At 39.7% G+C, this 12,500-nt stretch overlaps 1 protein-coding gene across 5 annotated transcripts in view; it reads right to left on the bottom strand.

Moving 5' to 3' along the window:
• LOC106881747 (uncharacterized) overlaps positions 1 to 12,500 on the bottom strand; it is a 53,822-nt gene that overhangs the window by 28,139 nt on the left and 13,183 nt on the right. For 3 of the 5 annotated variants that reach the window (XM_089344362.1, XM_089344363.1, XM_089344361.1), the window contains one exon: positions 12,252 to 12,500. This exon is cut by the window's right edge and continues 510 nt beyond it. The exons of the other annotated variants lie outside the window; for them this stretch is intronic. In XM_089344362.1, coding sequence (XP_089200488.1) covers positions 12,252 to 12,357 — 106 coding nt within the window. In that variant the 5' untranslated portion in view covers positions 12,358 to 12,500. The remainder of the gene's footprint in view (positions 1 to 12,251) is intronic. 5 annotated transcript variants of the gene reach the window in all.

The following is a 12,500-nucleotide window of genomic DNA, read 5'->3' as shown; positions in this document are numbered from 1 at the left end:
CATAGAGGGGACAAACAAGGACAGACAAAGGGATCAAGTCGATTACATCGACCCCACTGCGTAACTGGTACTTAATTTATCGACCCCGAAAGGATGAAAGGCAAAGTCGACCTCGGCGGAATTTGAACTCAGAACGTAACAGCAGACGAAATACCGCTAAGCATTTTGCCCAGCGTGCTAACGATTCCACCAGCTCGCCGCTTTACTAGATTTCAATAGACACCTTCCCGACTTACGACCTATGCGTGTTACGACCATCCGCACTAACGACCACAAAAAAAAGGAAATAAAAAATAATAATGAATAAATATAGACGCAAGAGTGGACGTGGTAAGAAGCTCAATTCCCAACTACATGGTTCTGGTTTCAGTCCCACTGCGTGGCACCTTGGGCAAGTGTCTTCTACTATAGCCTCGGGCCGACCAAAGCCTTGTGAGTCTGCTGCCCTAACCACTGGACCATTGCGCCTCCACTCAGCCTCCCCCCATATCTACCTATTTACACCTCCCTCTTATCTGTTTATCTATCAACTTTATCCCATCCCTCAAACCTTTTAACCTTCCCTTACGCTCTCTCTCTCTCTCACACACATACACATACACGAATGCTCCTCCAATTAGAAATAGCACCCAAAACCTTCTTTACAATACATCCCAACGTGTTGAAAAGTCGCCGACTTACTGGGTAATAACATAGCCCTGCAGCTCTAGATACATAATGATCATGGCAAGACCGACTTTGGCCATAGGTTGGGCAATGTCAAAGAAAACCTAGGGTTAAATAACAGCAACAACCTCCTACTTCTTCGTGGGACTTAGTCTCTCACTCCCTCCCATCCTCTCTTTGTATCTTTAATACACACACGCGCGCGCATATTCTCTTTCTCTCTATCAGCACTTTTAATATTTCATCACACCCCTCTCTTTGTCCTTATCTATCTCTAAGTATCTTTCTTTTCCTCTCTATCACTCTAACCCCTCCTCTCTGTCATTGCATTACTCTATCTCAATCACTAAACTCAGTCGTTTTGCTTGTTCCTCCCTCTTCTCCCCTCTCTTTCTTTTTACTATCTTACTCTTTCTCCCTCAAACATACTCTATCTTTTAATTTCTCTCCTCACTCACTCTATCACTTACTGTTTCCCTATTACCTCCTACCCTAATACTCTTCAAGTCTTTTCCTGTGACTCATCCCCTCTCTCTCCTTCCCTCTTTGTCTCGTCTCATCTTTATCTCTCTTTTCTTTCTTTCTCCTCTTACTCCACACTCCTTCTTTCACACACTATTCCTTCTCTCTCTCACCCCTTTACTCACCAAAACCCTCTTTCTATATATATATCTTGCTTTTCTTTTCCTCCCTCTAACTTATACTACCTCCCCTTCTCTCAACTGGCGCCACTACCTCACATTATCTGCTTTGCTGATTCACGATCGTCTGCAACTCGCTTCTTCGCTCCCATTTCCCATCCTCGATCGTCTGCTATCATTCGGTCTTTCTCTCTATCACTCACCCCTCCCTGTGTCTTTCTCTATCTATCGCACTTCTCCAGCTTTCTTTGTCTCTCCTTATCTGTCTATCGCTCTTCCCTCTCTTTCTCTGTCTATCATTCTTTTCTGCCTTTCTCTCCCTCGACCCCTCTCATACTCTCTCTATATATCTATCTTCTGTCACTTCTACTCTCTCTCTCATGCTACTGTTTTGCAATCCTTTCTTTCCTCCTACCACTACCCCAATCCTTTATCTCTCTCCTGTTATTCCTCTTTCTCTACCCCTCCAATACTCTATATACTCCTACTTTCTCTCAAGCTACTGCCACGCAACACTCTCTATCTCTTCTCTCTCCCTCTTACCACTTCATAAATTTACCTTGCGTTCTTATACTCATTCTCTACTACTATCAGTCTTTCTCCTGTCTGTCTCTCCCTCTTGATCTCTGGCCAGAGAGAAATTATCATCTCCCCTTCGTCTTCTAACAATACTTCACTCTTCCCTCTTCCCGCTACTCTCGTTTTCTTTTCTTTATTTCTACTTATCTCCCCGTCTTGTGTTTACATGACACTCGCTCCCTCGCTACCTAACTTTACTCTTTCTCTTCTACTCCCGTCCATCTCTAGTTACCTCCCTTCCTTCATGAAGAAATTTTAAAGCCTTCAACCTTACTGAACAAGTAAGGGACGTAAACACACCAACACCAGTTGCCCAGCGTTGGTAAGGTACAAACACAGACGCGAACACACTCACACACATACAACAGGCTTCTTTCAGTTTCCCTTCTACTAAATCCGCTCACAAGGTGGGACTGAACCTGGAACAATCTAGTTGTGAAGCCAGTTTCTTACCACACAGCCTATGTCTGATATATATATATATATATATATATATATTTTATCTTTTACCGGTTTCATTCATTTGACTGTGGCCATGCTGGGGCTCCACCTTGAAGAGTTTCAGTCGAACGTTTGAATTAGGTACTTAAATTGAGGTACCCTGCTAGGTACCTCAAACCATACCAGGTGAACATCGAACACAACACGGAATTATTTCACACCTGATATTCGTGCAGTGTATGCAGATAACATATCCAACTTGGTGAATAAATCCACTCTTGTTTGTTCAGACATGTACTTTATATAAAGATCATCTTCATCATCGTCTAACGTCCGTTTTCTGTGCTGGCATGGGTTGGACAGTCTGACTGAGATCTGGAGAGCCAGGAGGCTGCACCAAGCTCCAATTTGATCTGGCAGAGTTTCTACAGCTGGATGCCCTTTCTAATGTCAACCACTCCGAGAGTGTAGTGGGTGCTTTTTACGTGCCACCGGCACGGGAGCCAGTCAAGGGGTACTGGCATCAGCCACCTTCAGATGATGCTTTTTATGTGTCACCGGCATGAGAACCAGTCAAGGGGTACTGGGACAACTGATGAAGGGATATACTCTTTATGTTGCATGTTCGAAATAAGTTCGTTTTCTGTTTTCGTTTCTCATTGTGTTTAACGTTTTTTTTAATGTCCTGTATCCATATATGCATGTATGTATACATATAGATGTAGGTATGTACATATATATATATATATATATATATATATATATATATATATATATATATATATATATATATATATATATATATATATGCATATATTTATATATGTATATGTGCAGATTTGTATGTTTTGTTTCATGTATGTATTCTCATGCATATAACTACATATCTAGACATGCTCATATATATTTAAATGATAAGCTTCTGGAAAGTTTTACAGATCTTTACAGTTCCACTGATGGATTGGATCTGTAGTCTTCGAATCAGCTTTCTCCTTTCTGGTCTTGAGAAGCCTAATTGCTCAAGATTGGTATTTAGACAGTGTGTGACATATCCCAGGGCCCCAATAATTACAGGTATAAAACTGACCTTGTAATCTGGATAGAGTAACTGCAGATTTCTCAATAGTTGATATGTATGTATGTATGCTTGTATGTATGTATTATGTATGTCATTGTTCAGTTGTATTTCAAGATGTCTTGCCAAGAGAGAAAGAGTCGGTTTCTAACCTAGACCCAAGGTTCCTTCATTGGAATTTCAACATCAACAACAGGGTATTTTTGTTTGTATATCTAGATAGATGGATATGTGCAGATTTGTAAGTTTTTCTTCATGTATGTATTCTCATGCACATAGTTGCATATCTAGACATGCTCATATATATTCAAATGATAAACTTATGAAAATTTTTACAGATTTTTCCAGTGATGGGTTGGATGTAGTCTTCAGATCAGTTTTCTCCTTTCTGGTTTTGAGAAGCCTAATTTCTCAAGATTGGTATTTAGGCAGTGTGTGACATATCCCAGGGCCCCTATGTATGTCATTGTTCAGTTTTATTTCAAGATTTCTTGCCAATAGAGAAAGAACCGGTTTTTAACCTAGATCCCAAGTTCCTTCATTGGAATTTCAACATCAACAACAGGGTATTTTTGTTTGTTTGTATGTATGTAAGTATATGTGTAGATTTGTATGTTTCGTTTTATGTATGTATTCTCATGCATATAGTTGCATATCTAGACATGTTCATATATACCTAAATGGTAAACTTCTGGAAAGCTTTACAGATTTTTACAGTTGAAGCCTAGTACTTATTCTATTCGACTCTTTTGCCGAACTGCTAAGTTACAGGCATGTAAACACAGCAAATCAGTTGTCAAGCGATGGTGGCTGGGACAAACACAGACACACAAACATATACATACATATATATATTAGTTTATATACACACACACATATATATATATATATATATATATTGGAAGGTTTGGAGGTGATGTACAGGAATAATATATTAGAAAAAAATTTAAACTCAGAAATCTGGATGGTTGTACATTTACAGATTTTTACTAATATGTCACATGTTTTATAAATCATATAAAGCGCTTTCCACCTAGTCTTGTAGGATTTTCAAATTTTAAAAATCTGTGAATGTACAACCATCCAGATTTGAGAGTACCTTAAATTTTATTGTAATATATATATATAGTTCCAGCTTTCTCCTTTCTGGTTTTGAGAAGCCTAATTTCTCAAGATTGAGATTTAGACAGTGTGTGACATAACTCAGTGCCTCAATAATTACTGGTATAAACCTGGACTTGTAATGTGGATAGAGCAACTGCAAATTTCTCCATAGTTCGTATGTATGTATGTATGTATGTGTGTGTGTGTATATGCATGTGTGTATGTATGTATGTATGTATGTATGTGTGTGTGCATGTATGTATGTATGTATGTATGCATGTATGCTTGTATGTATGTATGTGTGTGTATGTATGTATGTGTGTGTGTATGCATGTGTGTATGTATGTATGTATGTATGTATGTATGTATGTGTGGCATTCTCTTGTAGCCGAGAAAGACAGACTGCAATTTCTCACCAAACAACTTTAACGAACAATTTGTTTATTATCGGGAACCATGAGCTTGTATGAAATTTATCTTCAACGTGATAATATGATAGCCAACGTGACGTTTAAAGAGGTATTATTCGTGACAAAGGTGCATCCGGGTCAACTTTGAATGATATCCTTGTCCAGTGTGATTTTCATTAATCACAAACTATTGAAATTTCGATTTAGGGATCGGTGATAAGTTCAATAAACAACAGAAATGAAATATTCATGGATACGTACAAGTATGGCTGCGTGGTTAAGCATTTTGCTTCCTTAACTGCATGGCTCTGGGTTCAATCCTACTGCCTGGCAACTTGGTTACGTTTTTACTTCTATGGTCCTGGTATGACCAAAAACTATATATATATATATATATATATATATATAAATTCAATAATAGGACGATTCTTTTACAAGAATTTATCAAGTAGCTAGCGTGAAAAAACCTCATAAGGGAAAAAATCCATAATTTATTCCCGAAATATATATTTATATTTATATACGGGCATTACTATATAATAATGCCTCACGCCATGAGGGACTCTAAGGTCAGACTACTATAAAAAGCACATTTTAAAATGTGCTTTTTATAGTAGTCTGACCTTAGAGTCCCTCATGGCGTGAGGTGTTATTGTATAGTAATGCCCTTATAAGAATATAAATATATATATATATATATATATATTTATATATACAGGTGTGGTTGCATGATAAGAAGCTTGCTTCCCAACCACATGGTTCCGGGTTCAGTCCCACTGCATGGCACCTTAGGCAAATGTCTTCTACTATAGCCTCAGGCCGACCAAAGCTTTGTGATTAGATTTGGTAGAGGGAAACTGAAAGAAGCCTGTCATATGTATATATATATATATGTGTGTGTGTATATATATATATATATATATGTGTGTGTGTGTGTGTGTGTGTGTGTGTGTGTGTGTGTGTGTGTGTGTGTGTGTGTGTGTTTGTGTTTGTCCCCCCAACATCGCTTGACAACCGATGCTGGTGTGCTCATGTCCCTGAAACTTAGAGGTTGAGCAAAAGAGACTGATAGAATAAGTACTAGGCTTACAAAGAATAAGTCCTGGGGGGGGCGATTTGCTCGAATAAAGGCGGTGCTGCAGCATGGCCACAGCCAAATGATTGAGACAAGTAAAAGATAAAATAGAGAAGTTGAAAGATATATTATGCAACTTGTGTATATAAATATATATATTTACATATATATATATATTTACACACACACACACACATATATATATATATGTGTGTCTTGCAAACAACTTGCACATGCAAGTGCTACCAGTCAAGAATTCCGCATACCGGAAGCCAGCAAGTGTATGGGGTCATCAGGAGAGAATGCGTGCCGTTTCGGTGCCTACCTCTCGACGGCATCAATGCGCACCGGCCCCCCTCACTGATATGAGGCCCCGCTTGCTAGATCAACTGATTATTAAACAAAGCTCAATATTTCTCTAACCATCGCTCATCGTCTCTTTTTAACCAAATCCAGTGGCTAGCCTTCTCCACTGTATTTTGGATATCGGTCATGGTGATATTTACCTTCCGATGAGTTAGGCCTAACGATAACAGCAGTCGTTTCACACTGTTTCCTACAAATCCTCCGACTTCGATTGGAAAATGCTCCGCTTTCCAGCCTGCATCTTCACATTTCTCGAGGAGGTTTTCATAACGGTCCATCTTTCGAGCCCGCGCGGCGTCCATATTATCTTCATGAGGAACCGTTAACTCAACTAGATTTACAACTTTTCCTCCTTCACACCACACCAAAATGTCAGGTTTTTCCATAACTGGGATGGGAAAGAATGCCTGGCACCCAGGTAAATCTGCAGTCACTTCCCAATAATCGTTCCACTTTTCATTTCTCACAGGAAGTTTCTTGTTCTTTTTCTTGAAACGGATCCGCTGACCTGAGCGCACGAAGGTAATAAAATCTTTATATATATATATATATATATATATGTGTACATGTATATATATATATATATATATATATATATATATATATATATATATATATATATATATATATGTATATATATCAATCATCATTGTCGTTTAAATCCGCTTTCCATCCTGGCATGGGTTAGACGGTTTGACTGAGGTCTGGAGAGCCAGAAGGCTACACCAGGCTCCATTCTGATTTGGCAGAATTTCTACAGCTGGATGCCCTTCCTAACGCCAACCAATCTGAGAGTGTAGTGGGTGCTTTTTTACGTGTCACCAGCACAAGGGCCAGTGCGTAGCCCTAGCAATGATCATGCTCAAATCGTGCTTTTAACGTTCCACTGGCACGGATGCCAATCAGGCGGTACTGTCATCAGCCACTTCAACGATTTCGATATATATATATATATATATATATATATATATATATATATATATATATATATATATATATATATATATATATATATATATATATGTATACATATACATCATAAATATACAGGGATTAGCATTGAGTTGCTTCTCCAACATACTGAAAATTTAGAAATAGCAGTCAAAGAACTACTGATTTTAAACTACAAATTTTTCTAAAATCAGTAGTTCTTTGACTGCTATTTCTAAATTTTCAGTATGTTGGAGAAGCAACTCAATGCTAATCCCTGTATATTTATGATGATAAATGGTTTTACCGATAAAGGTTTTTTCATACTGAACTACTTGGCAAAATTGTTAATTATTAATTCTATTACTAATTGACGATTCCCTGCCCTTATTCTTGTATATACATATACATATATATACATATATATATATATATATATATATATATATGATGAGGGTGATGATAATAGTGATGATGGTGGTGTTGGTGGTGGTGATGAGGATGATGATGATGATGATGGTGGTGGTGGTGGTGGTGGTGTTAATGACAATGACTTCGACAACAACGACAAAAGTCGTTAGCATAGAAATCTAACCCCTCCCTCGCCCCCCCCCCCACCGCTTATTAAACGAACAACAAACTATAAATTATGGTTGCTGCATTTCATTACATCTTATTTTATTCTATTTACTTTTTGTTTTTGTGTTTTTATCTTAATTACACCTAAAAAAAACAATTAGTTTATATAAAACTCTGACCTCCAAAGGTCAAAATGGCACCGGTTTCAATTCTAAACACTGAACCCCCCAAATACTTGTAAAGTACAATAGACAATTACCACTGACCCCACCCCACCCCCGCTGCCCATTATGTCCAAAACGTTGACCTCTGGACCACATTATAGTTGTATTGTTTTATTCTTGTACTTGTCTCAGTCATTTGACTGTGGCCATGCTGGAGCACCACCTTCAAGGGTTTCCGTCGAAGAAATCAACCCCAGGACTAATTTCTTGTAAGTCTTTACTCTTTTACTCTTTTACTTGTTTCAGTCATGTGACTGCGGCCATGCTGGAGCACCGCCTTTAGTCGAGCAAATCGACCCCAGGACTTATTCTTTGTAAGCCTAGTACTTATTCTTTGGTCTCTTTTTGCCAAACCGCTACATTACGGGGACCTAAGCACACCACCATCGGTTGTCAAGCGATGTTGTGGGGGACAAACAGACACACAAACATATACACACACATACATATATATACATATATATACGACAGGCTTATTTAAGTTTCCGTCTACCAAATCCACTCACAAATGCTTAGCGAAATGCTTAGCGGTATTTCGTCTACCGTTACGTTCTGAGTTCAAATTCCGCCGAGGTCGACTTTGCCTTTCATCCTTTCGGGGTCGATAAATTAAGTACCAGTTACGCAGTGGGGTCGATGTAATCGACTTGATCCCTTTGTCTGTCCTTGTTTGTCCCCTCTATGTTTAGTCCCTCGTGGGCAATAAAGAAATAAGAATCGTTAGCACGCCGGGCGAAATGCTTGGCGGTATTTCGTCTGTCTTTATGTTCTGAGTTCAAATTTCACCGAGGTCGACTTTGCCTTTCATCCCTTCCAGATCGATAAAATGGGTTTCAGTTGTGCACTGGAGTCAATGAAATCGACTTGGCCCCACCTCTACCTCCAACCCGAAATTGCTGGCCTTGTGCCAGAATTTGAAACTAATATACAGAGAACGGCGGAAGTAAAGCCCTTTTTGTTTAGTAATTTTGGTGCTTGTATAGTATGCGGTCCACCACGTTGTCAAACAGTTTAGCCAGGGTTATCTACTTCAAACGTTCAGTTAATAAAAGAAACCAATTTTTCCATTATACAGACATTTTTGTTGGCATTCGGTCGCTTACGACGTCGAGGGTTCCAGTTGATCCGATCAACGGAACAGCCTGCTCGTGAAATTAACATGCAAGTGGCTGAGCACTCCACAGACACGTGTACCCTTAACGTAGTTCTCGGGGATATTAAGCGTGACACAGAGTGTGACAAGGCTGACCCTTTGAATTACAGGCACAACAGAAACAGGAAGTAAGAGTGAAAGAAAGTTGAGGTGAAAGAGTGCAGCAGGGTTCGCCACCATCCCCTGCCGGAGCCTCGTGGAGCTTTAGGTGTTTTCGCTCAATAAACACTCACAACGCCCGGTCTGGGAATCGAAACCGCGATCCTATGACTGTGAGTCCACTACCCTAACCACTGGGTCATTGTGCCTCCATGCGTCATGGGTACATCTAATATATATGTGTATATGTATAGACACAAAGGTATTCATGTCTAATCAATTATACACACTCACACATTCATCTGTATACACACATATACACAAGCATTCACCTGTACACATAAACGCACGCATATAGATATTCATATGCAAACGGCACTTACCTATATAGTTATTTATATGTACACACACATATATATACATATATATATATTCGGGTGTACAGACCCCAAGTGTTCACCTATACAGCCACAGGTATTTACCTGTACACTCATAGATATTTACCTGTACATGCATACACACGTGTCCTCTACAAGCATACAACACATGAATATACACCTATACACACACAAACACACACACATACACACACACACTCACCTGTACACACACCTGTAAGTAGGTCAATTGATTTAAAGTAATCCAATCTGTAATAGTAGTGGGTGATGGGGTAGATAGGTGGAAGTTGGGGCTTGTAGTGGGTAGTAGTGGTGGCAAGAGGAGCATAGTGGTGGTGGTGGTGATTGTAGCAGTTATGGAGCAAAAAATAGTAGTATTGGTGGTGGTGGTCGTCGTAGTAGTGGTAATGGTTGTCATAATAGTATTGGTAGTAGTAATGGTGGTGGTGGTAGTAGTAGTGGTTGTCATAGTCTTATTGATGATAGTGATGGTGGTGGTGGTGGTAGTAGTAGTGATAGTAGTTGTCATAATAGTATTGGTGATAGTGATGATGGTGGTGGCGGTGGTAGTAGTAGTGGCTGTGGTGGTCGTTGTTGTAGTAGTAGCGGTGGTGGTGGTGGTGGTGGTGGTGGTACTTGTAGTTGTAGGAGCAGCAGTAGTAAAGGTGGTGGTAGATGTGGTGGTGACACTGGCCGTGAGTAAAATAGGCAAGAGGGTACGGTCGCAGTGGGGGTGGTAGTTGAGAGGGAAGTACTGGCGCCAGTAGATACGGTATGCCTTCTATCGTGTGTGACTGTGTATGTGTATGTGTGTGTCTGTGTGTCTGTGGTGGTGGTGGTTCTATAGCTGGTGTTATTTAACCCCAGGTCATCCATCTCCGGGCACACCTGTGATCAAAAGACATTTCAAATGTGATCCAGAACCATACTCTGTACTCTTTTATTTGTTTCAGTCTTTTGACTGGGGCCATGCTGGAGCACCACCTTTAGTCGAGCAAATCGACCCCAGGACTTATTCTTTGGAAGCTTAGTACTTATTCTATCGGTCTCTTTTTGCCAAACCGCTAAGTTACGGGGACATAAACACACCAGCATCGGTTGTCAAGGGATGTTGGGGGGGACAAACACAGACACACACACACACACATATATATATATATATATATATATATATATATATATATATACATATATACGACGGGCTTCTTTCAGTTTCCGTCTACCAAATCCACTCACAAGGCTTTGGTCGGCCCAAGGCTATAGTAGAAGGCACTTGCCCAAGGTGCCACGCAGTGGGACTGAACCTGGAACCATGTGGTTGGTAAGCAAGCTACTTACCACACAGCCACTCCTGTTGTATTTTTTTATTATTTTCACAAACTTCAGTCATTTGACTGTGGCCATGCTGGAGCACCGCCTTCAAAGGGTTTGGTCAAACAAATCGACCCCTGACCCCTTCCCCCCAGGTCTCTTTTGCTAAACTCGTTCCAATCGCAAAATACTATATCCTTTCTCTAGCGACACACTGTCGTTAATCTTGTAAAAGACAGAAATAATTTATATTAAATCTCTGATTGAGAAATAAACTGTAACAGCAAGGAATCGTAAAATATATTTGCCAACTAAATGTGTTGGTCCTATAGAGCAGGGGTTTTCAAACTGTGGTCCACGGACCACAGGGGGTCCGTGGACAGCAAATACTTTTTATGGGCAATTTGATTTTATATATGTTTTTTAATCGAAATCTTTTAATTGGCAATAAACCTATTTGTTAAATACTGTTAAATAAATAAATGTAAAAATATATGTTATTTTAAGCAAATATTTATGTATAAATTCCGTAAGCGTTTATAAGGGGGTCCCTAAGGTAAAGCCTAAGGAGTGGCTGTGTGGTAAGTAGCTTGCTTACCAACCACATGGTTCCGGGTTCAGTCCCACTGCGTGGCACCTTGGGCAAGTGCCTTCTACTATAGCCTCAGGTCGACCAAAGCCTTGTGAGTGGATTTGGTAGATGGAAACTGAAAGAAGCCCGTCGTATATATGTATATATATATGTATATGTGTGTGTGTGTGTGTGTGTGTGTCTGTGTTTGTCCCCCCCCAACATCCCTTGACAACCGATGGTGGTGTGTTTATGTCCCCGTAACTTAGCGGTTCGGCAAAAAGAGACCGATAGAATAAGTTTGAAAACCCCTGCTATAGAGGACGGTGCTACTGTTGTTTTTAGCCGCAGGAAGACATCGTTTCCATCATTTATCATCATCATCATCACTGTCGTTGTCGTCATCACCATCGTCATGGTCATTATCATGATCATCGTTATTGTCATTGTCATCAGCACCGGTCACCGGTCACCCTCCTTCTCCTCCTCATCACCACCCTCATTGACAACACCAAATCAGGATAATTTCTTAGTAAGCAAAAATAAAAAATAAAGCAAAAAAAAAAAAACATACTTAAAAGTGAAAAGTAAATATGAAAAAAAAAAAAAAAAATTTAAGGGTACGTTACCAAAAATGTCTTCATGGGTGCTGTGTCTCCTGAAGTATTCCGCTCCCTTGTTTAGGAGAAGATTAGGGGAATTTGACAAAGTGCATGAAGTGAACTGGAGGGCCATGGTGAGGGGTCAGTTTATAAAATGCACATGCAGTGAACAAAATGGGAGTCTGTCTGTTTGTCTAACTATGTGGCTCTCTTCTTATGAGTTTCTGGGTAGCTCAGTGGTTAGAGCACTGGTCTTGTTAGTTTGATCCTCACTGG

The sequence above is a fragment of the Octopus bimaculoides genome, chromosome 28 (assembly GCF_046866305.1).
Source record: "Octopus bimaculoides isolate indiv1 chromosome 28, ASM4686630v1, whole genome shotgun sequence".
Taxonomy (NCBI): domain Eukaryota; kingdom Metazoa; phylum Mollusca; class Cephalopoda; order Octopoda; family Octopodidae; genus Octopus; species Octopus bimaculoides.
The sequence above is the reverse complement of the archived record's forward strand: the minus strand, read 5'-3'. Positions and strand labels throughout refer to the sequence as shown.